The 26,965-nt window shown below is 45.4% G+C and overlaps 1 protein-coding gene across 1 annotated transcript in view; it reads left to right on the forward strand.

Annotated features, from left to right (window-relative positions):
• Positions 1–26,965, forward strand: part of SPON1 (spondin 1) — a 599,663-nt gene that overhangs the window by 81,909 nt on the left and 490,789 nt on the right. Inside the window, exon 2 of the mRNA XM_068259659.1 lies at positions 3,517–3,623. Coding sequence (XP_068115760.1) covers positions 3,517–3,623 — 107 coding nt within the window. The remainder of the gene's footprint in view (positions 1–3,516; positions 3,624–26,965) is intronic.

Genomic DNA, 26,965 nt, shown 5'->3' on the forward strand with positions numbered 1-26,965 from the left:
TTCCGCATTCCGTCATGTACCGATTACCGATTCCGCTTTCCGCTACCAATTTCCGCATTCCAAGGCGGAATTTCCGCTGGAAATCGCGGAAATTCCGCCCAACTTTAACATCGATTTTCTCAAAAACTATAAGGTCTTTTTGAAAACTTTTTTTTGCATCTTGCTCAGAACGTTCTGTTTAATAAACCCTGAAAATTTGGTGTTTCTAGGACTTACGGGGGCTTTGCTATTAACTGCTAAAGTCGGCAGATTTTTACTGTAATGTAAAATGCAGAAAATAGGCAGATGCAGATTTTCTGCATTTTACATTACAGTAAAAATCTGCCTACTTTAGCGGTTAATAGAAAATCCCCCTTAAGTCCTAGAAACACCAAATTCTCAGCGTTTATTATACCGAATCTTGTGAACACGATTCAAAAAAAAAGTTTTCAAAAAGACCTTATAGTTTTTGAGAAAATCGATGTTAAAGTCGGGTGGAATTTCCGCGATTTCCGGCGGAGATTTCCGCGATTTCCGGCGGAAATCCGGCGGAAATCCGATTTCCGGATTTCGATGCGGAATTGCAATTTCCGATCGGAATTTCGGAAATTGCATTTCCGCGGAATCCGAATGAGCATCCCTAGTCTAAAGTATAAATCTAAAATCTGTCCTTGACTCTGTATACTATTATATCTCCCACTCTGTCTATGCAGTCCTCAACAATAGTACCTTATCTGTCTCCTCTAAACATACTATTCAAAAAACTGAATGCAATGCCGAGTTTCTGCCAGTCACTTTTCTGCCAGTCACAATACATCTTTTACATTGAACCTAAGTTTGTCATGTCTCCATCGCCCACCAGCAGAAACTCCCTTGCTCTACTTTTCTAACTTTTTGGGTGTTAAAGAGGAACTCCAGTGAAAATAATTTTATAAAAAAAGTGCTTCAATTTTACAATAATTATGTATAAATGATTTAGTCAGTGTTTGCCCATTGTAAAATATTTTAAATCCCTGATTTACATTTTGACATTTATTACATGGTGACATTTTTACTGTTGGCAGGTGATGTAGCTGCTGCATGTTTTTTTGGTAGTTGGAAACAGCTGTAAACAGCTATTTCCCACAATGCAGCAAGGTTCACAGACAGGAAACTGCCAAGAGTACGTACTTCTTGTTTCTTGTGGAAGGGGTTTCACCACAATATCAGTCATACAGCGCCCCCTAATGGTCTGTTTGTGAAAAGGAATAGATTTCTCATGTAAAAGGGGGTATCAGCTACTGATTGGGATAAAGTTCAATTCTTGGTTGGAGTTTCTTTTTAACAGGCAACAATGTGACTTTTTTTATTTATAATTACCAGTGTAGTGTTGGAGTTCACTAAGCTGCAGTGGTCACTGTCTCTGGACATCCTAGACAGAAGATCCAGTTTAGCTTTTCCATACACTTTGAAGGGAAACGTATGCACATTATTATTGATATTGATTTATAAAGTGCCAACATATTGTGTGACGCTGTAGAAAGTAAGAAAGAAATATGGGGACATTATAATGCAGACATTGGTGTACACAAAAATCAAATTGCAAGGCACAAAATGAATAACAAATTCCAAGATACAAAAGGGTGAGAGAGCCCTGCCCTTGCGCGCTTACAATCTAAAGGAATTGAGGGGGGGGGGGGACTTGGTCCGTCGGATGATAGTTGGGCATGTGTATGCGTGAAAAATGACTAGACGAGTGACTGATAACATGCGGTTTACCCGATACAACCGGCCCATCAGCTCACATGACTGTTGGCTGATATTGTGCAGTTGGCCACGTGTGCACAAGTTGTTTGAACGACTTATACTTGTTTTAAATGCGACAGTATCGCGCAGTCCGTCGTTCCGCTTGCGTGCGTAGTATGCAAATGAGGTGGTAGTTCAGTTTGTTGATGCATGGAAAATACAAGTCATACAGTGGCTTGGTCGTGCAGTTGGTCATGTTGTCTGGGTGGCTGTGTGCTTTTGTTCGACATGTGTATACGAGCCTTTAGAGTGCATGCTCATCGGGAGTACACTAGTGCTTTAAAGTGTAACTGTCAGGCATAAAATCAAAAATCAATTCTTTATTTTTATCTGGTAAACAAGTAATAAGGATGCTAACTAGGCAATCCAAAAGTTAAAAATCACTCTTACTTTTCTTATCCATAAAATAACATTGCCCAGTTTTCCTGGGTCTTGGTACATTGCCGCACAAAAAAAGTCGCAGGGCATGCTGGGTTGTCTTTTTTTGCTTCTTTACTTTCCCCTCAGACTTAACTAATGCAGTCCGATTGGCTGAAGCCTCTTTCCCTCCTGTTTTCCCCTCCCACACCTTTGTTAGTCTCTGATTGGCCAATATTTATCATGCTGAGACAATGCACTTTCTATTGCAGAGCTGAGTGGGAGTGCCTGGAAACTGGGAGGAGGGCAGGCAATGCATACACAGACAGAGGAGGTAGAGGAGAGTAAGAGAGGAAATGGAATCAGGATTGGCTTCAACGTAGACACAGTTAAAATGGAGAATCCTAAGAAGGATTTTCTCTTTTTTTTTTCCTTTAGAAAAATCACTAAAATCTAAACGTGGACAGTGCAATACATATGTTATGTAAGTAGAGCAAGTATTTATCTACTTATATATGTGTTTTTTCTGAGATAGTATGGCTGACAGCTCCTCTTTAAAGTTATGTTATGCATTAAAGGAAAACCATAATTGCATATGAAAGAAATGTGATCTTTTGTTTCATAAAGTACATAAGTGCAAGAGGTAAGGCCTATGAAACACATAGAGAAATGCCCCCTGTATATATTTAGAGAGTTTAGCCTGTTGAATTCCCCCTCATCTGTGACTATTCACAAGTTGTAATTTGTTCACTCAGCTGTGTCAGCAGACTTTTCATGGCAGAGCAGCTATTTTGTAAACTCGGGATGTTAACAATATGTCTGCTTCCATGAAAGCAGAAAGTAGACAAACTGCAGATGTATTGCAGGATTTGTATCAGCCCTAACAACAAAATGTTTTTCTTTAAAGGTTTATTATGCTGTTGCATATCTCTTAGAGCAGAGAGGAAGTTCTGAGTTCAGGTCCACTTTTAGATTCTTCTCTTTTCTGGTTCAGATTGGTACCAGCTATTCACATTCTGCTTGGCAATTGGGTATTAATAGCAGCTAACAAAAGCACCTCTAATAATCCTAGAATGGGGACTTCTTTGTCTAACAGGCAGATGGTACTGGAGGCAGCATCAACCCCTTCATTTTTTTTACAAATCCACTTCAGAGAACAAAAATATGTAATTTTCCACGGAACAATGTTAGTACTATCCATAAATGTAATTCATTATTAGTTGTGCATTCATGGGAAATGATTTTACAGTTTAGTAAGTAGATAGAACTCTTCTCCACTATGATTTGGCTTAGAGTGGTCCACGGACCATAGAACACAGAGTAGCACTGATCAAGTACACATAGTAATATGCTTGAGTTTAAGATGCATGAGTTTATATTCTCTTTTTATTGCAGTAACCCTCTCTGCTGCCAGCCCAGCATACTTCAGAGGATTCACGCTCATTGCACTGAAAGAAGGGAAAGAAGGCGAAAAGGAAGAAGATCATGCTGGCAATTTTCAGGTAAGTACATCTGAACTTTTAGCAACTGTTACGGCTGGTTGTTTTTTTCGGAAGTACCCAGAAACAGCTGCAAGTTACACTTGACCTCACCTCCGCTAACAGTATGTACATTGCCAGTTCTTCCAAGCAGCAAGGTGAACCACATGCTCAGGAAAGGCCAGATTCAAACTTTTTGTGCCACTTGTCCAATTTATATATTGTGGCTCACCATTCTACCATTCTTATGCAGCAGCGCGTCTCCCATTCTATGTGCAGCCCCCTCTTCCATGTGAATCAATCATGTACAGCATTCTTATGCAGCAGCGCCCCTCCCATTCCATGTGCAGCCCCCTCTTCCATGTGAATCAATCATGTACAGCATTCTTATTCAGCAGCGCCCCTCCCATTCCATGTGCAGCCCCCTCTTCCATGTGAATCAATCATGTACAGCATTCTTATGCAGCAGTGCCCCTCCCATTCCTTGGGCAGACCCCTCTTCCATGTGACTTAATCATGTACAGCATTCTTATGCAGCAGTTTTGGCGCCTCTGTTCCAACCATTTAACAAGCACGATTCAGTAACACCACCCGTGTCACACTTGGTAGAACTGGAAAACCATTGCATGTGGCATACAACTGCACTGGGGTGAAGGGCATCTGTCCACTGCTGTTTCAAGCGCTAGCAAGCGCTCAGCCAATGGACGGGAGCAGCTGACAGGTGGGGAATTCACTGCCTTTATCTGCTCATGAAAAAGAGGCCTTATACTCTTAAAACATAAAGGTATCTTATTTCAGCATACAAGATAAGTTATTGTTTGTATTGTATAAGGGTTACAAAAGACTAAAAGGTTTTGTTCATAAACTTAATCTTGCAGAAGATGAGGCAGTGATTAGATGACAATGATGTATACTGACTGCTGTAACACAGTGTGATGAAGGCTCTGGACTGGTGACATGATGGAACAGGGAGGAGGGAGTCTCCAAATATTCCTTTAGCATTGTGGCCTTCTGGGACATGACAAAACAGGGAAGGGTGCCCCAAGTGTCCTTTGGCCTTGTGGCCCTTTGAGGCATGATAGAACAGGAAAGACAGGGGCCCATACGCTATTAACTTTTTCACCTGAGGTTTCTCCTGGGAGATAATTTTCCAGCTTTAAACTAACTTTTCATCATTTTACAATTGAAGTACCATAAAGTTGATGAAAAAGTACTATTAAAATGATTTTGAGTATTTTCTTCCTTGCTGGTAGTTTAAAAAGCATTTTATGACAATGGGCCATATGCAATTCACTTTTTCACCTGCGTTTTCTCCTAGGAGATAATTTTTCATCTTCTATTTAAATTAATTTTCCTGCACTATTCAACTGAAAAAGTACCAAAAAGTGAATGAAAAAGTACTATCAATTTTTTTTGAGTATTCTCTTGCTTTCTGGTGTATTTAAAGCAGGGGCATAACTAAGACCCACCGGGCCCCCTTGCAGAAATTTTGAGCGGGCCCCCACCCTCCGGACCCGCTCAGGGCCGTTTTGGGGGGCTGGAGGGGTCGCAGCATGAGGGGAAAGCTATTGGCCACACTCGGCGGGGAGGGGGGACGGTCCCCCCCCTCCCTCACTTCGGGCTGTCCCCTCTGTGCTCCCCTCCAGCTTAAATAACCATATGTGTGCAGCGGCGGGCAGCGTCAGCTACATACCTTCCGTGCGCTCCAGCGCGGACGCTTCTCTCTCTAGTGTCTGACACGACTTCTTGTTTATACAGGAAGTCACGTCAGGGGCTAGAGAGAGAAGCGGGCGCATGGGCTGCAGCCCCCATTGTTACCCCCATGCTTTAAAGGCATTTTATTACCAAGTTTCAAAATATCACTTAGGAGAAAACTCAGGAGAAAAAGGGATTTGCATATGAACCAGGGTGCCCAAATGTCCTTTTAGCATTGTGGTCCTCTAACCAGGCTCTAAGATGTTACATTTAAATTCTTGACCATATACACAAAGTTATGTAGTACATTTCTATCACTTGTGAAGAAATAAATACATAGCGTATGCATTGGCACAAAGCTTATACATTATCTACCAGTACAAAAGAGATTTTATAGATTCCTTTACCAGCAACTCATAGCAACCACCTGCTAATAGAGTTAATTTCTCAGTTTGAGAAAACAAGTTCATTTATGATGAAAATAATGTTGGATTACCAACAGTGGTTCTACAAAAGATATTCTTAGCCATTTCAAACTCTGTTAGCTCTCTAGAGGAAGGAGGATAAATTTCTCGTTTAGCCAATGTGCCCTTTAATAGCTTCCTTATGGACCGAACAAGGAAAGCAGATGAGAAAATATGTTTGTGTGTTTTTGCTTGGAATAGATCGTTGCCATTCCGCAGTGGGAGGCAATAGACAAATTGATTAATGCTTCAGCTCAATCAGAGAAAAGCACAAAGGTGCAGCAAATACAATTTCACACCAAAAGTTCAAAACAACACAATTAGGCCACCCTAATCCGGTGGCAGAGGAGAGGATTAATGGCGATGTAGCAACCTTGGCAGGAAAGATAGAGTCATTATTTCAGATGGATCGTAATGTGGAAACACCGCAGGGGAACCTGGAGGAGGTGAGCATGTATACTGTATTGAGCAGCCCAAAGAAGGGTTTAAAAATCAAATTACGCTATTAGAGGATGAAGAGGAGCCGTTCACCTAGGTCAGCTTCCTGCTTCAACTATTTTATGTACTGAAATAACAGACACAATTAAACCGCCCCAAAATTATTTCTCAAAGGCCAACTCCAGGCCTAAATCTGAACTAAAACAAGATGTAACATAGTTATTTGGGTTGAAAAAAAAAGTATTAATTGAGTTCAACCAGAAATACCTTTTTGTGTGCAAATAAAGATCAAAATGAGGGTTTCTGATGAGGTAATGAATTAATGCTTATAGAATTGTAGTTGTGCAATATTTTTTCCCAACCTATCTTTTATATAAAAAAAATACCATGATAGCCAACAATAGTTGAGTAGGTATCTATCTGTGGCAGAGAGAAAAAAATCCAAAACGATGCCAAATTTAAGTTCTTAGAAAAGACTTTCTCATAAACCAAACGATATAGCTTCAGCACTGATCAAACAACGAGGATCCACCACCAACACCCTACAAACTGCAGGTTTGCTGGACTACCAATAAGACTCAGATTATAAGGTCTGCTTGTTTCTTGCCAGGATAGTAAGGAAAAGGAATCCCTCAGCTGTCTCAGCTTCTCTCACCATGTTAAGCTGGACACCACTGATTGGATATTATTATTAATCCAGTCTATGTATAAAAGTAAAAAAGAGAACCTTTAAGTGGAAACCGCTTTAAATAGTAAAAGCTCGAGTTTATTGTCTCTTCCAACATAGTCACATTCAGTTTAAAATCAATCAAAAAATTAACACTTACTTACGGTCCTTAAGACAGGGACCCCAAAAAATGAAATTGCGTGTATGAACAGTCAGACAACGTAACCATGTCCATCCGCCGCTCACCCAGGATCTGAAGGTTCATATATGTGATTAGAGTGTTGGTGGCGGATCCTTTGTTTGATCAACGCTGAAGCTATATCATGATAGCTAAAAGTTGTTGGCAAGACATTGAAGAGAGAAGAGGAAGACTACAATCAAAATAAGAAAAAAAAATCTAAGGTTGCCAATGAGGAGGAGAAAGAAAATGAAAGAGAAGAACTCTACAATCAAGAACAAAAAATAGAGGATGAAAACAAGTGGGCAGGTAAACCTGCTCGGCGTTAATCCAGAACCTGGCTCGGGGTTAAAAAAAGATGCTAGGAGCGGAAATTCAGAGCCTGACTCAGGGTAGCTGCTGGGAGGAATGTGCAGACAGTGCAGTACAGCGGCGTTTGTAACTTGCCTCCCCCGGGATCTGGATGTTTGCTGCCCGTCTTCTTCCGGTCCTCTGAGACTTTCAATCCCTAGGGGGAGATCGCCCTTTGTCACATGACAAGGTTACCTTACCTAGGATTTCTTCCCGTCCCTTGCAGTCCTACTGTGCCCTCACCATCATCCCACACTTCTCCATTCAGCTGCAACACCCGTCTAAAAGCTAGCTGACTCAGTGAGTTGCAGGCTACTGCGCGTGTGTGGCCCTGGCCAGGCACCTGCTCAATCGCGCTTTTGTTGCCTGAAGCCTTCTGCGCATGCACACTAGCACTTTTTCGGTACTGCACAAGTGCAGAATGCTTCCATCCATGGAGGAAACATGTGGCCCTGGCCGCACATGCAGTTGTTAGAAGGGCGTTGCAGCTGAACAGAGGAGTGTGGAATGACAGCAAGGGCACAGAAGGACTGCAGGTGGCTGAAAAAAGCCCCAGTTAAACTGCCTAAGTCAATTTTCGGGCCAGAAATGGTAAATTTGTTGTGGCAGCATGCATGCACGGAATAAGGCAAATACGCCGTGATGTATTCACTGTCCAGCAGGTAATATGTCACAGGGCAAAGGGCGTGCGGAGAGGGGGGGCATGTGAGGTGGGCGGTGCTATGCATATGACCCTGTCGGTGCATTCTGCCGCAGGGTCATATGAATCACTTTCTTGTTGTTGCGGTGCGAGGGGGTGGAGCATCACACCACAATGCTCTCCATAGGTGTAAAGACGACCTTTAATTGCATAACAGATTAATATGTCATTTGCCTTCGATTCTCTGATTCTCCCTATACCGCATTCTGATTCAGTTCCTCAAAATCATTTTGTGGTAGTACCTTCCTCATTCTTCAAAACTAAAACTTCTAATATGCTATAATTTAAAAATACCTCACATTCCTTGTCAGCTGACCGTTTTATGTGCCATATAGAAATTTATGCACTCAGTAGTGTTGGGCGAACAGTGTTCGCCACTGTTCGGGTTCTGCAGAACATCACCCTGTTCGGGTGATGTTCGAGTTCGGCCGAACACCTGGTGGTGTTCGGCCAAACTGTTCGGGGTTCGCCCGAACTGCAGAATGCATGGCCGAACATGGCCGAACAGGGCCCCTGTTCGGCCGAACAGGGCCCTGTTCGGCCGAATACTGCCCCCCTATGCCCCCTATGGGGTCGCAGGCATAAGGGGGGAGCATGCCCCAATCGCGGGGGGGGTCGGAAATTCCCCCCACCCCCTCCGCTAGCGCTCCCCCCTCTGCCCGCTTCCCCATACAAAAAGTTTGAAACAAGTTCAATAGTACCTGGCTGGTGGCACTGGCTGGCAGTGGAGTGAGGAGGAGTCCGAGTAGCAGAGTGACGTTGAGGCCGGGCAGCGGGCGGTTCAGCGCTAGTACCCTTGTGGTACTTCCGCCCTTTCTCTGACCTCACGTCCTCTGCATACGAGGGTACGCATCACGCGTACCCTCGTATGCGTCATCACGCAGAGGACGTGAGGTCAGAGAAAGGGCGGAAGTACCACAAGGGTACTAGCGCTGAACCGCCCGCTGCCCGGCCTCAACGTCACTCTGCTACTCGGACTCCTCCTCCTCCTCACTCCACTGCCAGCCAGTGCCACCAGCCAGGTACTATTGAACTTGTTTCAAACTTTTTGTATGGAGAAGCGGGCAGAGGGGGGAGCGCTAGCGGAGGGGGTGGGGGGAATTTCCGACCCCCCCCGCGACCGGGGCATGCTCCCCCCTTATGCCTGCAACCCCATAGGGCCCCCAAAATGGGCATGTTCGGGGGTCCCATTGACTCCCATTGAGTTCGGCGTTCGGGCCGAACATGCCGAACATCTGGCCCATGTTCGGCCTGTTCGGCCCGAACCCGAACATCCAGGTGTTCGCCCAACACTAGCACTCAGAACAGCTGGGGGGATAACTTTCTCATTAACATACATCTTGGCTCTCATTAAACTCAACATTAAACTCAACATTGAGCTGTTGCTCATAGTCACTGGAAGACAAAATTAATGTTTATCTGGCAGATGAGTATGTAAATGTAATCTGATAGCCTCTCAGCCATAATTTCATTCTGTCCTCTTCTACCTCCTCTCCTCTCGTAGAGCGGTGTTCCCACCTCCTCCCTCTCAGCTGCTTTCATGGTCTTCTGAAAAGCTGTCCCGTGCCTCATTTTGACTGGTGTATACAGGGAGGTCTGAGTGCCTGAGGGGGCCACAGTGCAGTCTCTTCCATTGTTGAGTTCTAGGAATTGGTTAGCATTAGTGTTGGGCGAACATCTAGATGTTCGGGTTCGGGCCGAACAGGCCGAACATGGCCGCGATGTTCGGGTGTTCGACCCGAACTCCGAACATAATGGAAGTCAATGGGGACCCGAACTTTTGTGGTTTGTAAAGCCTCCTTACATGCTACATACCCCAAATTTACAGGGTATGTGCACCTTGGGAGTGGGTACAAGAGGAAAAAAAAATTAGCAAAAAGAGCTTATAGTTTTTGAGAAAATCGATTTTAAAGTTTCAAAGGGAAAACTGTCTTTTAAATGCGGGAAATGTCTGTTTTCTTTGCACAGGTAACATGTTTTTTGTCGGCATGCAGTCATAAATGTAATACATATAAGAGGTTCCAGGAAAAGGGACCGGTAACGCTAACCCAGCAGCAGCACACGTGATGGAACAGGAGGAGGGTGGCGCAGGAGGAGAAGAAGGCCACGCTTTGTGAGACACAACAACCCCGGCCTTGCATGAGGGCAAGAAGCGTGCGGATAGCATGCTTTGTACCGCCATGCAGTCATAAATGTAATAAAGATAAGTGGTTCAATAAACAGGGACCACGCGGCAACGCTAACCCAGCAGCAGCAGACGTGATGGAACAGGAGCAGGCGCAGGAGGAGAAGGCCACGCTTTGTGAGACACAACAACCCAGGCCTTGCATGAGGGCAAGAAGCGTGCGGATAGCATGCTTTGTACCGCCATGCAGTCATAAATGTAATAAAGATAAGTGGTTCAATAAACAGGGACCACGCGGCAACGCTAACCCAGCAGCAGCAGACGTGATGGAACAGGAGCAGGCGCAGGAGGAGAAGGCCACGCTTTGTGAGACACAACAACCCAGGCCTTGCATGTGGACAAAAAGCGTGCGGATATAGCAGCAATGCTTTTTGCCGCCATGCAGTCATAAATGTAATACAGATGAGAGGTTCAATAAACAGGGCCCGGAAACGCAACACCATCCCAGATGTTCATTGGTCATGTTACTTGGTTGGGGTCCTGGAGTGTTGCGTAGTCATTTCCAATCCAGGATTGATTCATTTTAATTTGAGTCAGACGGTCTGCATTTTCTGTAGAGAGGCGGATACGCCGATCTGTGACGATGCCTCCGGCAGAACTGAAACAGCGTTCCGACATAACGCTGGCTGCCGGGCAAGCCAGCACCTCTATTGCGTACATTGCCAGTTCGTGCCAGGTGTCTAGCTTCGATACCCAATAGTTGAAGGGTGCAGATGGATGGTTCGACACAGCTACGCCATCTGACATGTAGTCCTTGACCATCTTCTCCAGGCGATCGGTGTTGGAGGTGGATCTGCACGCTTGCTGTTCAGTGGGCTGCGGCTGCATGGGTGTCAGAAAATTTTCCCACTCCAAGGACACTGCCGATACCATTCCCTTTTGGGTACTAGCTGCGGCTTGCGTTGTTTGCTGCCCTCCTGGTCGTCCTGGGTTTGCGGAAGTCAGTCTGTCTGCGTACAACTGGCTAGAGGAGGGGGAGGATGTCAATCTCCTCTCTAAAGTCTCCACAAGGGCCTGCTGGTATTCTTCCATTTTGACCTGTCTGACTCTTTCTTCAAGCAGTTTTGGAACATTGTGTTTGTACCGTGGATCCAGAAGGGTATAAACCCAGTAATTGGTGTTGTCCAGAATGCGCACAATGCGTGGGTCACGTTCAATGCAGTCTAGCATGAATTGAGCCATGTGTGCCAGAGTCCTACCAGAATCCTCATCATCCTCTTGTGAGCGTTGTGATAGTTGTTGTGATGCATCATAGTCGTCACCTTCCTCCTGGTCTGCTTCTGCTGACCATTCGCGTTGAATTGTGGAAGTCCAACGTGCACCGCTCTGGCCCTCGTCAGTGGTGGCATGAAATTCCTGCTCCAACTCCAGCTGTTCCTCCTCCTCTTCTTCGTCATAGCTGCTGGGGCCAGCGTTCCCTGAGGCGGATGGCCTGATGTTGGTACCATCACGCTGATCGTTTTCTCCTTCAGATTCCCCCAGTTGCATCATGACAGCTGTTTCCTTGATTTTTAACATCGACCTCTTCAGTAAACACAGCAGTGGTATGGTAATGCTGACTGAAGAGTTGTCACTGCTCACAAGCAACGTGGATTGCTCAAAATTTTGGAGGACTTGGCAGAGGTCCAACATGTTGGCCCAATCGGATCCACAGAAGCTTGGCAGCTGGCCGGATGCGCCTCGGTACTGCGCCGTCATGTACTGGACCACTGCACTCTTCTGCTCGCAAAAGCGGGCTAGCATGTGCAGCGTAGAATTCCAGCGCGTAGGGACATCACACAGCAAGCGATGGTGGGGGAGATTGAAGCGCTCCTGCATCTTGGCGAGTGCCCCTGAAGCAGTACTGGAATTTCTACAATGTTTGGACACTCGACGCACCTTCAACAGCAGATCGGGCACGCCTGGGTATGTCCTCAGGAACCGCTGAACTACTATGTTCATCACGTGCGCCAGGCAAGGGATGTGTGTCAGCTTAGCCAACCTTAAAGCGCGAATGAGATTACTCCCATTATCACACACAACCATGCCTGGTTTCAGGTCCAGCGGTGCCAGCCACAAATCCGTCTGTTCCTTTATTCCCCTCCAAATTTCCTCCCCTGTGTGCTGCTTATCCCCAAGGCAGATTAGCTTCAGCAACGCTTGCTGACGCATGCCAACAACTGTGCTGCACTGCTTCCACGATCCTACTGCTGCTGGGTTAGCGTTTCCGGATGAGGTACAGCTTTGAGATGCGTTGGAGGAGAAGGAGTCAGAGGTAGGTGCTGCTGTTATCCAGTGGGAGGGACGGCGGTGCAGCTGTTTGTGGCGTGGGCAACACCCGTGCCGTAGCAGGTGAGGAATCGCTGCCAGGCTCCACAAGGTTCACCCAGTGCGCGGTAAGGGAGATGTATCGACCCTGGCCGAACGCACTCGTCCAGGTGTCAGTGGTGAGGTGAACCTTGCAGGCAACGGCATTCTTCAAGCTTCGGGTTATTTTGCTGACCACGTGCTCATGCAACTCAGGCACTGCAGAGCGTGCAAAGTGGTAGCGGCTGGGAACCACGTAACGTGGGATGGCCACTGACATCATGCCCTTGAAGCTGTTTGTCTCCACCAATCGATATGGCAGCATTTCGCAGGCCAGAAGCTTGGCTATGCTGGCTGTTACTGCCACGGCCCGGGGGTCATTTGCTGGCAATTTCCTCTTGCGCTCAAACATCTCCGACACAGACAACTGAACCGTAGCGCTGCACACGGAAGGGCTGTTGGTTGTTGTGTTTGATGAACACTGGGAGACCTCAAGAGCACTACTCCGGAAAGTGACAGTGTCAGCGTCGTCTGATGTTTGTGAATGTTGTGAACCACGCAATGGCTGGGCTACTGCTGCTGCTGAGGCGGGTCTGGTGAACCCAAGGGAGGCAGTGTTGTTTCTGGTACCCTGTCCTGACGCGTTTGCCCAAAGAGTGGGATGTTTGGATAGCATGTGACGGCTCATGCTGGTGGTGGAGAGGTTGTTAATATTTTTCCCCCTGCTCAGGCGGGTCTTGCACACCTTGCAAATCGCCATGGTAACATCCTCAGTGCAGTCTTCAAAGAAAGCCCAGACTTTGGAGCACCTGCCTCCTTGCTGGCGATTTCTGTTTGCTCCTCTTTTGCCTCTCACTTGAACTTCCACGCTTGTGGTGCCTGAAATTGCGCGCCGCCTACCTTGTGGCACAAGGCGAACTCGTGCAGCAGTGTGTTCTTCAACAGACTCATCTGTGCTGCTGCTATGACGGCGATGTTCTCGTTCACAAACAAAATCTGGGTCTCTGTCCACATTGTCCATACCCTCCTCTTCCATCTCCTCAAACTCGTCATATGTCATTGTGGGCCACCGCCGTGGAGTAGAGCTCCCCACAACAACCTCTGCGCAGCACACTCCAACGTCGTCTTCCAGATCTTGTCGGCCGACCTCCTGCAATTGCAACCCCTCCTGCCCAAATTGCTCTGGGATTTGGGTTTCCGAGTCCTCTTCGGACTCGCCTTGTATTTCAGTGCGCGGTGCATTTCCCACAGTTAACGGTTGTGAATCCAGGCACAACATTTCTGGCTGTTCCTCCATTGACCTTTGAAAGGTGGAAGTTTGTTGGGCTGGGAATAGCTCCTGCGAATACCCCATTGTGTCCTGAGGTAATTCATCGGACTGGTTATCTGGCAGTTGTGTGCGTGGTGTCGCTGCCGGTTGTGTCAGCTTTGTGCCCACTGGCTCCTTGTAACTGGCTGAGGACTCGGACCTCGTGCGTGATGTGCTGGTGCTGCTTAACCCACTGCTGGACGCTTGAGAGGTCATCCAAGTAATTATCTGGTCCTGTTCTTTTGGATTTGTGAGGGTTGTTGTCCTGGACAACATGGGCGGTATTGAGTGGGTTTTCTTGGGTGCTCCCCTGTGGCCTGTACGTGAACCGTCAGGGGAAACACCTCTTCCCTTGCCCCTCCCTCTTTCACCGGATTTCTTCCTCATTTCACTTATCCTTACAGTACACGCTGACTGGCAGCAGTACAGTGGCAGTACAGAAATGCTATACAGTACCACTATTCCCAGCAGCGACACAGAGCACAATGCTATACAGTGACGGGTGAGCGGTGTACCACTATTCCCAGCAGCGACACAGAGCACAATGCTATACAGTGACGGGTGAGCGGTGTACCACTATTCCCAGCAGCGACACAGAGCACAATGCTATACAGTGACGGGTGAGCGGTGTACCACTATTCCCAGCAGCGACACAGAGCACAATGCTATACAGTGGCGAACGAGCGGTGTACCACTATTCCCAGCAGACACAGAACAGTACACAGAATGCTATATAGTGTGGCTGAACGAGCGGTGTACCACTATTCCCAGCAGACACAGAACAGTACACAGAATGCTATATAGTGTGGCTGAACGAGCGGTGTACTACTGTTCCCAGCAGACACAGAACAGTACACAGAATGCTATATAGTGTGGCTGAACGAGCGGTGTACTACTGTTCCCAGCAGACACAGAACAGTACACAGAATGCTATATAGTGTGGCTGAACGAGCGGTGTACCACTGTTCCCAGCAGACACAGAACAGTACACAGAATGCTATATAGTGTGGCTGAACGAGCGGTGTACCACTATTCCCAGCAGACACAGAACAGTACACAGAATGCTATATAGTGTGGCTGAACGAGCGGTGTACCACTATTCCCAGCAGACACAGAACAGTACACAGAATGCTATATAGTGTGGCTGAACGAGCGGTGTACTACTGTTCCCAGCAGACACAGAACAGTACACAGAATGCTATATAGTGTGGCTGAACGAGCGGTGTACTACTGTTCCCAGCAGACACAGAACAGTACACAGAATGCTATATAGTGTGGCTGAACGAGTGGTGTACTACTGTTCCCAGCAGACACAGAACAGTACACAGAATGCTATATAGTGTGGCTGAACGAGCGGTGTACTACTGTTCCCAGCAGACACAGAACAGTACACAGAATGCTATATAGTGTGGCTGAACGAGCGGTGTACTACTGTTCCCAGCAGACACAGAACAGTACACAGAATGCTATATAGTGTGGCTGAACGAGCGGTGTACCACTATTCCCAGCAGACACAGAACAGTACACAGAATGCTATATAGTGTGGCTGAACGAGCGGTGTACTACTGTTCCCAGCAGACACAGAACAGTACACAGAATGCTATATAGTGTGGCTGAACGAGCGGTGTACCACTGTTCCCAGCAGACACAGAACAGTACACAGAATGCTATATAGTGTGGCTGAACGAGCGGTGTACTACTGTTCCCAGCAGACACAGAACAGTACACAGAATGCTATATAGTGTGGCTGAACGAGCGGTGTACTACTGTTCCCAGCAGACACAGAACAGTACACAGAATGCTATATAGTGTGGCTGAACGAGCGGTGTACTACTGTTCCCAGCAGACACAGAACAGTACACAGAATGCTATATAGTGTGGCTGAACGAGCGGTGTACCACTGTTCCCAGCAGACACAGAACAGTACACAGAATGCTATATAGTGTGGCTGAACGAGCGGTGTACTACTGTTCCCAGCAGTGACACACAATGACTGGGGGGGACCCTGGCTAGCGTGGCTGGAGCGCGAACTACCCTGCCTGCCTACCCAAAGCTAAACCCACAGACAAATGGCGGAGATATGACGTGGTTCGGGTATTTATTTACCCGAACCACGTGACAGTTCGGCCAATCAGAGCGCGTTCGGGTCCGAACCACGTGACCCGTTCGGCCAATCACAGCGCTAGCCGAACGTTCGGGGAACGTTCGGCCATGCGCTCTTAGTTCGGCCATATGGCCGAACTCGAACATCACCCGAACAGGGTGATGTTCTGCAGAACCCGAACAGTGGCGAACACTGTTCGCCCAACACTAGTTAGCATTCACTTCACGGTGACCTTAAGTCATCGGCATTTCCAAGGAACTTCTGCTTTCCATGGAAAATCTCAGACTTGTACTAAGAAACGATATAATGCTACCATGACAAGGTGCTGAAGAAGCTTGAGGGTATTAGTGTACCCAGTGAAAATATTCAATAAGCATACAGCCATGTATATACAGTATAATACACACTATAGTTCTTCAAGTTCAACTCCATGGACAGCAGAAAAATGGATCTGGATGGAGAATTCCAGGTACCAAGGAAATGACCTAAATAAATGTTCAACCTGATTACTTTAAAATTAAAAAAAAAAATTAAATCTTGGTGACATCTTCGTTTTAGCTTCACTGCACATCTTAGCAGTACAGCTATGAGAAGGGGTGGATTCTGCCTCCTGTACAAACTCAAGCATTGCTAATGACCATGCTCATAACCAAGCTGAGGGTGACACCCAGATCAGGCCCTAGAACCAACTAAATGCACAGAAAGCTCCAGGCTGCCCTCAGCTGGTTGCTATAATTCTTGTCTCTAATACCGTATATACTCACAAATAGGCCAACCTGCGTGTAAGCCGAGGTACCCACTTTCCCCTCAGAAACCAGGAAAAACTGATTGACTTGTGTATAAGCCCCCTATCCAGTATAGCCCCCTCCACAGTAGCCTGATGTGCCCCCAGTGCAAGTCAGCCCCTCTCCCCATAGCCAGATGTGCCCCAAGGATGATACAGCTGTGTCTTAAGACACCATAGATATGAGACACAGTGATTGCCACACAGGAAGAAACCCCCATCATTGCACCACTGACACGTTGCTTGCACACTCCAATTCACAAGCCAGGGGACACAGGTAGCCTTGAGCAGTGCACATTGCACACCATGTTGCAGAGGATAGGGGACACGGATACAGCAAGGAGCCAGCTGGTAAGAGCAGGATCACTAGTGCATGATCCTTAAAGTGAACCTCCGGACTAAAAATCGACTCAGCAGCACTGAAAAGGCCTGGTGTTTCTTTAACAGTATCACAGCATCAGAACTTTGTTTCTCTTATCCAAGCCTCATTTTTAGCTGCACAGAAGAAAACTGCCCGGGCTTTTTTCTCCTGATGCTGTGCAAAGCATGATGGGATTTCTGATGTTGTTGCTCTCGTTCTGCTGTTTTGGTGCAAATTTTTTTTTTTAACATTTTGAATTTGACATTTGAAGCCTAGTGTGTGCAGCTGGGAGGGGTTATCAGGACAGTTGGAACTGTGTCTCCTGCTCCTTGTCACCTCCTTTCAACCAAAAAGATGGCTGCCCCCATGACAAAGATGGCAGCCCCCATGAATCACAAACATTTGCCTGTTCGTTTAAAACAGTGTGGGTAAAAAATTATATTACCTATCTATTCTAATTAACATAACTAATGTAACTTAATAACAGTATGTTTGTTTAGGCTGAAGTTTCCCTTTAAAGTGAACCAGAGATGAAGCACCCTAATGTATTTTACCATATATATCAATGGGAATGTTAGAAAAAACACCTGTTTCATTCTTCACTGCTCAGCCTGCTCCAAACAGCCCTGATAAAGTCCCCGACTGAGCATTCAGCCTGGCCTTGCTCAGGAATCACTATAGCTGAGTCTGTCTTCTCTGATGTGTTTTCAAGCCCAAGCCTGCCCCTTCTGGCTCTGCTATAATGACTCAGCTATAATGATTCCTGAGCAAAGCCGGACTGAATGCTCAGTCGGGGATTTTATCAGGGCTAATTAGAAGCAGGCTGAGCAGTGAAGAATGAAACCAAGAGCAGGGTAGGTGTTTTCTCTAATGTTCCCACTGATATATATGGTAAAATACATGAGGGTGCTTCGTCTCTGGATCATTTTAAGCTCCTCTGCCAGTAACAAAACCTTCTCCACCATCCGATCTGCTCTACTGACCTGCATATAAGCCAAGGGGGTAACTTCCCAGCACATTTTTTTGTGCTGAAAAATTAGGCTTATACGCGAGTATATACAGTAATCATTAAGATACACAGATATATACAGTACATATTTAGAATTAAGGTACATGCTTTTTATCATGTTATTGGAGAAGCACCACAGTACTCTGCCTCCTTATGTTGTTTAGGGCACACTCTGCTTAATTATGTTTTCTGCGGGGACACGATGCATAATTATGTTGGTTAGGGGACATGCTGCCTAATTGTAGTTTATGCGAAATCACTCCTTAAAGAGAACCAGAGGCGGGGTTCTCACAATGCTAGCTGCATACAGAGGCTGGGTCTATAGAGCCCAGCCTCTGTTGCTATTTTAATCCCCCCTAAATACCCCCTGCACTCTGTAATCCATCATAAATCACAGCCGCGATGTGCGGGCTGTGTTTATCTCTCTACCGTCGCTCTCGCCGCTTCCCCCCGGAGGCCTGCAGAGCTCCGGTCCCCGCCTGCGTCCCTTCCCTCCAATCAGCGGCGAGGGAAGGGACGCGGGCGGGACCGGAGCTCTGCAGGAGGCGGGGAGAGCGGCGAGAGTGACAGTAAAGAGATAAACACAACCCGCTCTGACAAGCTGCATGTCAGCAGCGTGGCTGTGTTTTAGGGGGTATTACAGAGCGCAGGGGGGATTTAGGGGGAATTGAAATAGCAACAGAGGCTGGGCTCTATCGGCAGACCCAGCCTCTCTATGCAGCTAGCATTGTGAGAACCCCGCCTCGGGTTCTCTTTAACTATGATCTAAGATTTGAAAAGATGTTGTTATGCAAAACCGTACATACACTGTATATTAGTCAGATATTGCTCTTTGCACATAGTTAGGGCATTACTTTTACTTTTAGGGGAAGACTGTTTCATCCAAAGTTTTGCTTGATGGTCCAGATTTTTTATTATCCTCCTACTAGGTTCATGTATGTTATATTGCCCTGCCTGCAATCCATCATTATTGCAGACGCTTTCCACCAAGGCACTTGCAGCATGCCACACAATTGTCCCTTTGTTGGTGACCAGGTATGCCCTGGATCTTTTGGGATCCTGATGTTATTCCCTGATGTGTGGAGCCAAACAATTCCATTTAAGGTGCATACACACCTTTGATCGATGTCACCTGTCAGGGATTGGGACCCGACCCCCTTGGGCATCATCGCTGGGCTAGGCTGCATTGACTTAAGTCACCGTGTGTAGCTGACAATGCACACTGTTGCTATGCAGAGGGGCAACGGACCGGGACGTGCATGACGTGAGGAGAAGTGGCGTGCACACAGAAACCAGCTGTCACTGGGGGTGAGTCGATCCGCTGGGTGGATTGCTTGCGGGTTAGGGGTTGGGATTAGATACCTCTGTATACACCCCTGATTTTCCACTGAGGCAGTCGTCATCTACCGCCTCAGCCGACTTTTAGTCAAGTGATGTATTAGGCTTTACAGCTGTTCTCAAATGGACATAGGCTTTCCTCTTCCTTACTTAATCAGATAATCCATTATCCGATATGTAAAGAATGGTCTTTGTTTCATTTTAGCGGATTACCACAGTGATCTCTGTCATTACATACGGCAAAGTAATAGGTGCGTACCTTTAAATGGAGTTACGACAGTGAAAGAGGCATCGCATCTAGCATTCTGGAATAATGCGTATATCCATTGTAATTCTTTGGAATAGCTTTTCGGAAGTCATTACCCCCATAGTTCTTTGCCGGAAACTATTATTAATTGTGATACCATAATCATGCCTCTGATGCAATGCTGAAGACAAAAAGACACAAGTGAAGATAATTACTCCATACACTTGCTTATGGCAATAGGCTGAATAATAATAGCGTGCGCTGTACAATGTCCTGCTTTCATTGTTACTGAGCACAGATGGGGGCGGGAGGCAGGACACTGCTGACACAGAATAACTGTCAGCAAGAATTCTGTAATACTTCAGAGGGGGGCTGAATTGGTTTTGGCCATGTTGTGCTTAATTTTCTTGACAAGATTTCAGGTTTAAAGTGAACCTGAGGTGAAAATAAACGATAAAAATAATTGTATTTATCCTGCTATTCCTAAAATGACTTTTTGGATATCCCATGGTTTTATTTTATATTTAAACATTTAAAAAGTATATTGAATGTTTTGTTGTCTCTGCTCAGTGGCAGTCTATTAAGTGTCGCTAAATGAAAATACATGAAGTATTGATCTTTGTACAGTGGCTTGCAAAAGTATTCAGCCCCCTTGAAGTTTTCCACATTGTGTCACATTACTGCCACAAGCATGAATCAATTTTATTGGAATTCCACGTGAAAGACCAATACAAAGTGGTGTACACGTGAGAAGTGGAATGAAAATCATACATCATTCCAAACATTTTTTTTACAAATCAATAACTGCAAAGTGGTGTGTGCGTAATTATTCAGTCCCGAGTCAATACTTTGTAGAACCACCTTTTGCTGCAATTACAGCTGCCAGTTTTTTAGGGTATGTCTCTACCAGCTTTGCACACCTAGAGACTGAAATCCTTGCCCATTCTTCTTTGCAAAACAGCTCCAGCTCAGTCAGATTAGCGTTTGTGAACAGCAGTTTTCAGATCTTGCCACAGATTCTCGATTGGATTTAGATCTGGACTTTGACTGGGCCATTCTAACACATGGATAAGTTTTGTTTTAAACCATTCCATTGTTGCCCTGCCTTTATGTTTAGGGCCGTTGTCCTGCTGGAAGGTGAACCTCCGCACCAGTCGCAAGTCTTTTGCAGATTCCAAGAGGTTTTCTTCCAATATTGCCCTGTATTTGGCTCCATCCATCTTCCCATCAACTCTGTCCAGCTTCCCTGTCCCTGCTGAAGAGAAGCACCCCCAGAGCATGATGCTGACACCACCATATTTGACAGTGGGGATGGTGTGTTTGAGTGATGTGCAGTGTTAGTTTACCGCCACACATAGCGTTTTTCATTTTGGCCAAAAAGTTCCATTTTGGTCTCTTCTGACCAGAGCACCTTCTTCCACATGTTTGCGGTGTCCCCCACATGGCTTGTGGCAAACTGCAAATGGGATTTCCTATGCTTTTCTTTTCACAATTGCTTTTTTCTTGCCACTGTTCCATAAAGGCCAACTTTGTGCAGTGCATGACTAATAGCTGTCCTATGGACAGATTCCCCCAGCTGAGCTGTAGATCTCTGCAGCTCATCCAGAGTCACCATGGGCCTCTTGACTGCATTTCTGATCAGCGCTCTTCTTGTTCGGCCTGTGAGTTTAGGTGGACGGCCTTGTCTTGGTAGGTTTACATTTGTGCCATACTCCTTCCATTTCTGAATGATCGCTTGAACAGTGCTCTGTGGGATGTTCAAGGCTATGGAAATCTTTTTGTAGCCTAAGCCTGCTTTAAATTTCTCAATAATTTTATACCTGACCTGTCTGGTGTGTTCTTTGGACTTCCTGGTGTTGTTGCTCCCAAAATTCTCTTAGACAACCTCTGAGGCCCTCACAGAGCAGCTGTATTTGTACTGACATTAGATTACACACAGGTGCACTCTATTTAGTCATTAGCACTCATCAGGCAATGTCTATGGGCAACTGACTGCACTCAGAATAAAGGGAGCTGAATAATTATGCACATCCCACTTTTGAGTTATTGATTTGGAATCATGTATGATTTTCGTTCCACTTCTCACGTGTACACCACTTTGTATTGGTCTTTCACGTAGAATTCCAATAAAATTGATTCATGTTTGTGGCAGTAATGTGATAAAATGTGGAAAACTTCAAGGGGGCCGAATACTTTTGCAACCCACTGTATATCTCCCCCTGCTCTCAGAAGTTGTATTCTGCCAGGAAAACTTTTATGGTTGTAATTTGCTTTTCAGTGATGTTAATTATTTCCTCAACAAGGTACTGACAAGACAGAAGCTGTCACTTCCATGCCTAAAAATTAACTCTTTTAGACTGGAAAATAAAAAAAAAGTCAAACAGCCTGGTTATTAAAATGTTTTACACTGAACATACACGTTTTGTTTCATCATGTCACATGTCACGTGCACTTTTAGAATTAACCAATTCACCCCCAAGGGTTTTTATCCTAACGGACCAGAGCAATTTTCACCTGTCAGTGCTCCTCCCTTTTATTCCCTAATAACTTTATTACTACTTATCACAAGAAAATGATCTATACCTCGTTTTTTTCGCCACCAATTAGGCTTTCTGTGGATAGTACATTTTGCTAAGAATTTTTTATTCTAAATGAGTTTTAATGAGAAAAACAGAAAAAAAAGAAAAAAATCATTATTTCTCAGTTTTAAGCCATTATAGTTTTAAAATTAAACATTCTCCTGTGGATAAAACAAACACGTTTTATTTGCCAAGTTTTCCCGATTATTAAACCATTTAAATTATGTCCCTATCACAATGTATGGCGACAGTATATTATTTTGAAATATGTTATTTTTCTGTCCTGTTTTTTTTTTGTTCTGGCCATAATTACAAGCCCCTATGTAATAAATTAAAATTAATTTTCCCCCATAAAATACAGATTAAAAAAGCTGAGTCCCTAAGGTAAGTATGTTTTTTAAGCTGAATTTTTTTCTACAAGTATTTTTTTTTTTGGGGGGGGGGGGGGGGGGGAGGGTTGGAAGTGTAATTTTATTAATGAAGTGTATGTACTTGCAAATGTATGTATTTTGTAGATGTAATATACTTTTTGGCCACAAGATGGGGCTAGTGAACACTCGTTATAGGAAGTGTTCACTTTTTTTTTTTTTACATACTTTATTTAATTGTTACATTTCCTGTTTATGTGAATGGACATAGCCGCTGTTCGCGGTCACGTCCATTCACTCCAGGCACTGCGATTGGGTAGAGGACCATTCGGTCCTCTTCCCCAATCACTCAGCATGGGATCCCGATGGAAACAGCGGCAGTAGCGGCGCGCACATGGCGGTAGCAGCGTCGGGAATGCGCGACGTATTAAAACGTCATGTTGCCGGTAATAGAGGTAAGCATGACGTTTTTATACGTTAGGATGGCGGTAAATGGTTAATATTCATTTTCTGTTTCAAGGGAAATGTCAGTTTTCCTACAACTATACATAGATCAGAGATATACATTATTTTTCCTTTTGAATTTTCAGCCAGTTAGGAATTTACAAAACTGATCATCAGGTGACATTGCACTTGTTTGCAACCATGTCACTGTGTTGAGGAGTACAGATGGCCCAGTCATTCCCATTTCACTGCATAAGTAATTAGTTGTAGAGAGCAGGAACCCTGTTAAAATAACATGCTGGTAGTATTAACACAGCAGGATGATGGTAATGAACTTGGTAACCTAGCCCATCTCTCAGTCTTCATTGACCTCAGCATCAGCAAGAGGAGAAGACATCCCCTAAGGGAAAACCTTAATGATCAGGCCGACATGTCTCAGTAAGCTTACACTAAGCACCAATGTCTCAACTTGCTAATTAGCTTAAATTGAGTTAACAAGATCTTTCTGCCACCAACACCCCCTTGCTTCACATAGTTGCTCTTTTTGGCACTAGAATAAGTCTGTAGTTGCAGGGACCTTCTCTGACTGTCATAAGCAATTTAACGCACATTGCATTCCTAAAAACACACTTAAAGTGCCATGATTTTGTATTTCCCATTGGGTCTAAATGAATGTAGTGAAATTGAAAATGATTACCCCTTTCTCAAAGGGATCCGGTTACAGCGCTTGCCATAGGTGCTATCTTGCTATCCATGCTATATGCTTTTAAAAAAAATAAGCCTGAACTACTGACAAGTCACCCCAAAACATGTATATAGTAGAATAAACACATTAAAGGTACTAAGAACATTTTATGAAATAACCACAAATGTCTCAACTTGTTAATTAGCTTAAAGAGGAACTCCAGCCTAAACAAACATACTGTCCTTAAGTTACATTAGTTATGTTAATTAAAACAGATAGGTAAAATAATCTCTTACGCACCCTGTTTTAAAAGAACAGGCAAATGTTTTATTTCATGAGGGCAGCCATCTTTTTGGTTGAAAGGAGGTGACAGGGAGCATGAGACACAGTTCCAAGTGTCCTGTGTGCTGATCACCCCTCCCAGTTGCTAGGCAACATGAATAACAACATAGGAAATCCCATCATGCTTTGCACAGCATCAGGGAAAAAACGCTCGGCAGTTTTCTTTGATGGGTGGTGCTTAGCTAAAAATGCAGCTAAAAATTATGCTTTGGTAAGAAAAACTAAGTTCTGATTCTGTGAAACTGTTAAAGAAACACCAAGCCTTTTCAGTTCTGCTGAGTAGATTTTTAGCCCGGAGGTTCACTTTAAATTGAGTAAACAAGCACCATAATTTTGTATTTCCCATTGGGTCTAGGTGGTACACATTAAAGATACCCCCCTCCGAGCCCTTGACTAAGACAGCAAAGATAACTCCAGTTTGATGATACTGGCCACAAACTCGCATTGATGTCTATATGGTACCCATTTTTGTTTATTTTACTTTGTACAACACTACAGGAGAGGATGGCACTATATAAATCACAAGTCATTAATAATCATCAGAATGCTTCAGCTAGTGTCTGTGTATGGCTGGATAGAGTACTGGTTAAGGGCTCTGCCTTTGATATGGGAGACCAGGGTTCAAATCCTGGCTAGGTCAAGTATCTATTCAGTAAGGAGATAAAGGCAAGGCTCCCTAACACTGCAGGATGGTCTCTTGAGCGCGTCCTAGAGGCTACAGCTCTTGAGCGCTTTGAGTTTGACAGGAGAAAAGCACTATACAAATGTTCAGATTATTATAATTATTCTTGATGCAGTACGAAGCTATGCGAAACCCCCCAACCCCCCCCCCATGCCCCACATGTTGGCCATGCTCTAACTTCCTCTGTAGAGTCTATTCAATATTGTATTTGAGCAATCTGCAGCACATGGGTAACGCAATCACTGCAATGGAGACCTGCATTAAGCAAGTATCATCATGCCGTTATCCTAGCAATGCTTGCCTTACTCATGTACCATGGGGTGCCCTAATTGTGGAACATGCGGTGCTCTGCTGGCATTGATACCAGTAATATTGCTATGTGCTGTCTGCAGGGCTGTATTTAGGGTTTGGGCTCCCCTAGGCACCCCAAACCTACGACGCCCCCCCCCCCCGCGCCCAGGAGGATGTTGGCGCCGCGGCAAAGAATGGGCATGGCCACAGAATGCAGTGGGCGTGTCCATAACACAGTGGGTGTGGTCAATTAAAATTTCCTAGTAAGAGTGCAGCCCAAAGCCGTTTTCTCCCCAGGTATGAGTAAAGTGACCCTAAAAAAGCAAGTAGGAAAAGTCCCCCCCCCCCCCCCCAAAAAAAAAAAAACCCACACATTAGCCAGTGTTCTCTCCCACAAAATAGTGGTAGGTATTAGATTGTGAGCAATTCTCTGCAAAGTGCTGCAGAAGATGCCAGTGCTATATAAATACAAATATGGTAGGACATTAGACTATGGCAGAATTAGATTGTAAGCTCCTCAGAGGATAGTCAGTGACATGACTACATACTCTGTGAAGTACTGCTGAAGATGGCAGTACAATACAGTATAGTAGTATGGCAGCATGGTGGCGTAGTGGTTAGCGCTCTCGCCTTGCAGCGCTGGGTTCCAGGTTCAAATCCCATCCAGGTCAACATCTGCAAGGAGTTTGTATGTTCTCCCTGTGTCTGTGTGGGTTTCCTTAGGACACTCTGGTTTCCTCCCACATCCCAACAACATACAATACAGATAAGTTAATTGGCTTCCCCTAAAAATTGGCCCTAGACTACGATACTTACATGCACATGACTATGGTAGGGATTAGATTGTGAGCCCCACTGTGACAAGACAATACATACTCTGTACAGCACTGCGTAATATGTTGGCGCTATATAAATAATTAGTATAAGTACAGTCAGTGGTGGCTCCAGGTTTTTTTTTGGGGGGGGGGGGGGGTGCTATGCAGGTGCTGGACCAATTTTTGTGGCTATAACCGCACTGCGGCAAAAATGGGCGTGGCCATGCCCGGATGAGGGTAAAGCTAACTAATTTAAAGTGAACCCGAGGTGAGAGTGATATGGAGGCTGCCATATTTATTTCCTTTTAAAGGGACACTTAAGCCAAATAAAAAATAGTTTTACTCACCTGGGGCCTCTACCAGCCCCCTGAAGCTGTCCGGTGCCCACGTAGACCCACGTAGACTCGCTCCGATGCTCCTGGCCCTGCTTCCGGTTCTGGCGACAGGAGCCGACAGGCCGGGAACGCGAGTGATTCTTCGCGTTCCTGGCCGTAATAGCGCCCTCTATGCTGATATAGCATATATCATATAACAGCATAGAAGGCGCTATTACGTCCAGGAATGCGAAGAATCACTCGCGTTCCCGGCCTGTCTGCTCCTGTCGCCGAAACCTTAAGTGGCTGCTGGCAGGGCCAGGAGCATCAGAGCGAGTCTACATGAGCACCGGACAGCTTCATGGGGCTGGTAGAAGCTCCAGGTGAGTAAAACTCATTTTTTTTATTTGGCTTAAGTGACCCTTTAAACAATACTAGTTGCCTGGCAGCCCTGCTGATCTATTTGGCTGCAGTAGTGAACTGAATTACGCCAGAAACAAGCATGGAGCTAATCTGGTCAGTTCGGACAATATTGTCAGAAACCCCTGACCTGCTGCATGCTTGTTCAGGGTCTGTGGTTGAAAGAATTAGAGGCAGAGGATCAGCACGGCAGCCAGGCAACTGGTATTGCTTAAAATATTACTCTCACCTCGGGTTCCCTTTAAAAGTGCAACGCAAAGACAGTGGGCCCAAGTGTTGGTGACCCTTTCCCCAGAAAATTCACATAATT

The sequence above is a fragment of the Hyperolius riggenbachi genome, chromosome 11, assembly GCF_040937935.1.
Source record: "Hyperolius riggenbachi isolate aHypRig1 chromosome 11, aHypRig1.pri, whole genome shotgun sequence".
NCBI lineage: Eukaryota > Metazoa > Chordata > Amphibia > Anura > Hyperoliidae > Hyperolius > Hyperolius riggenbachi.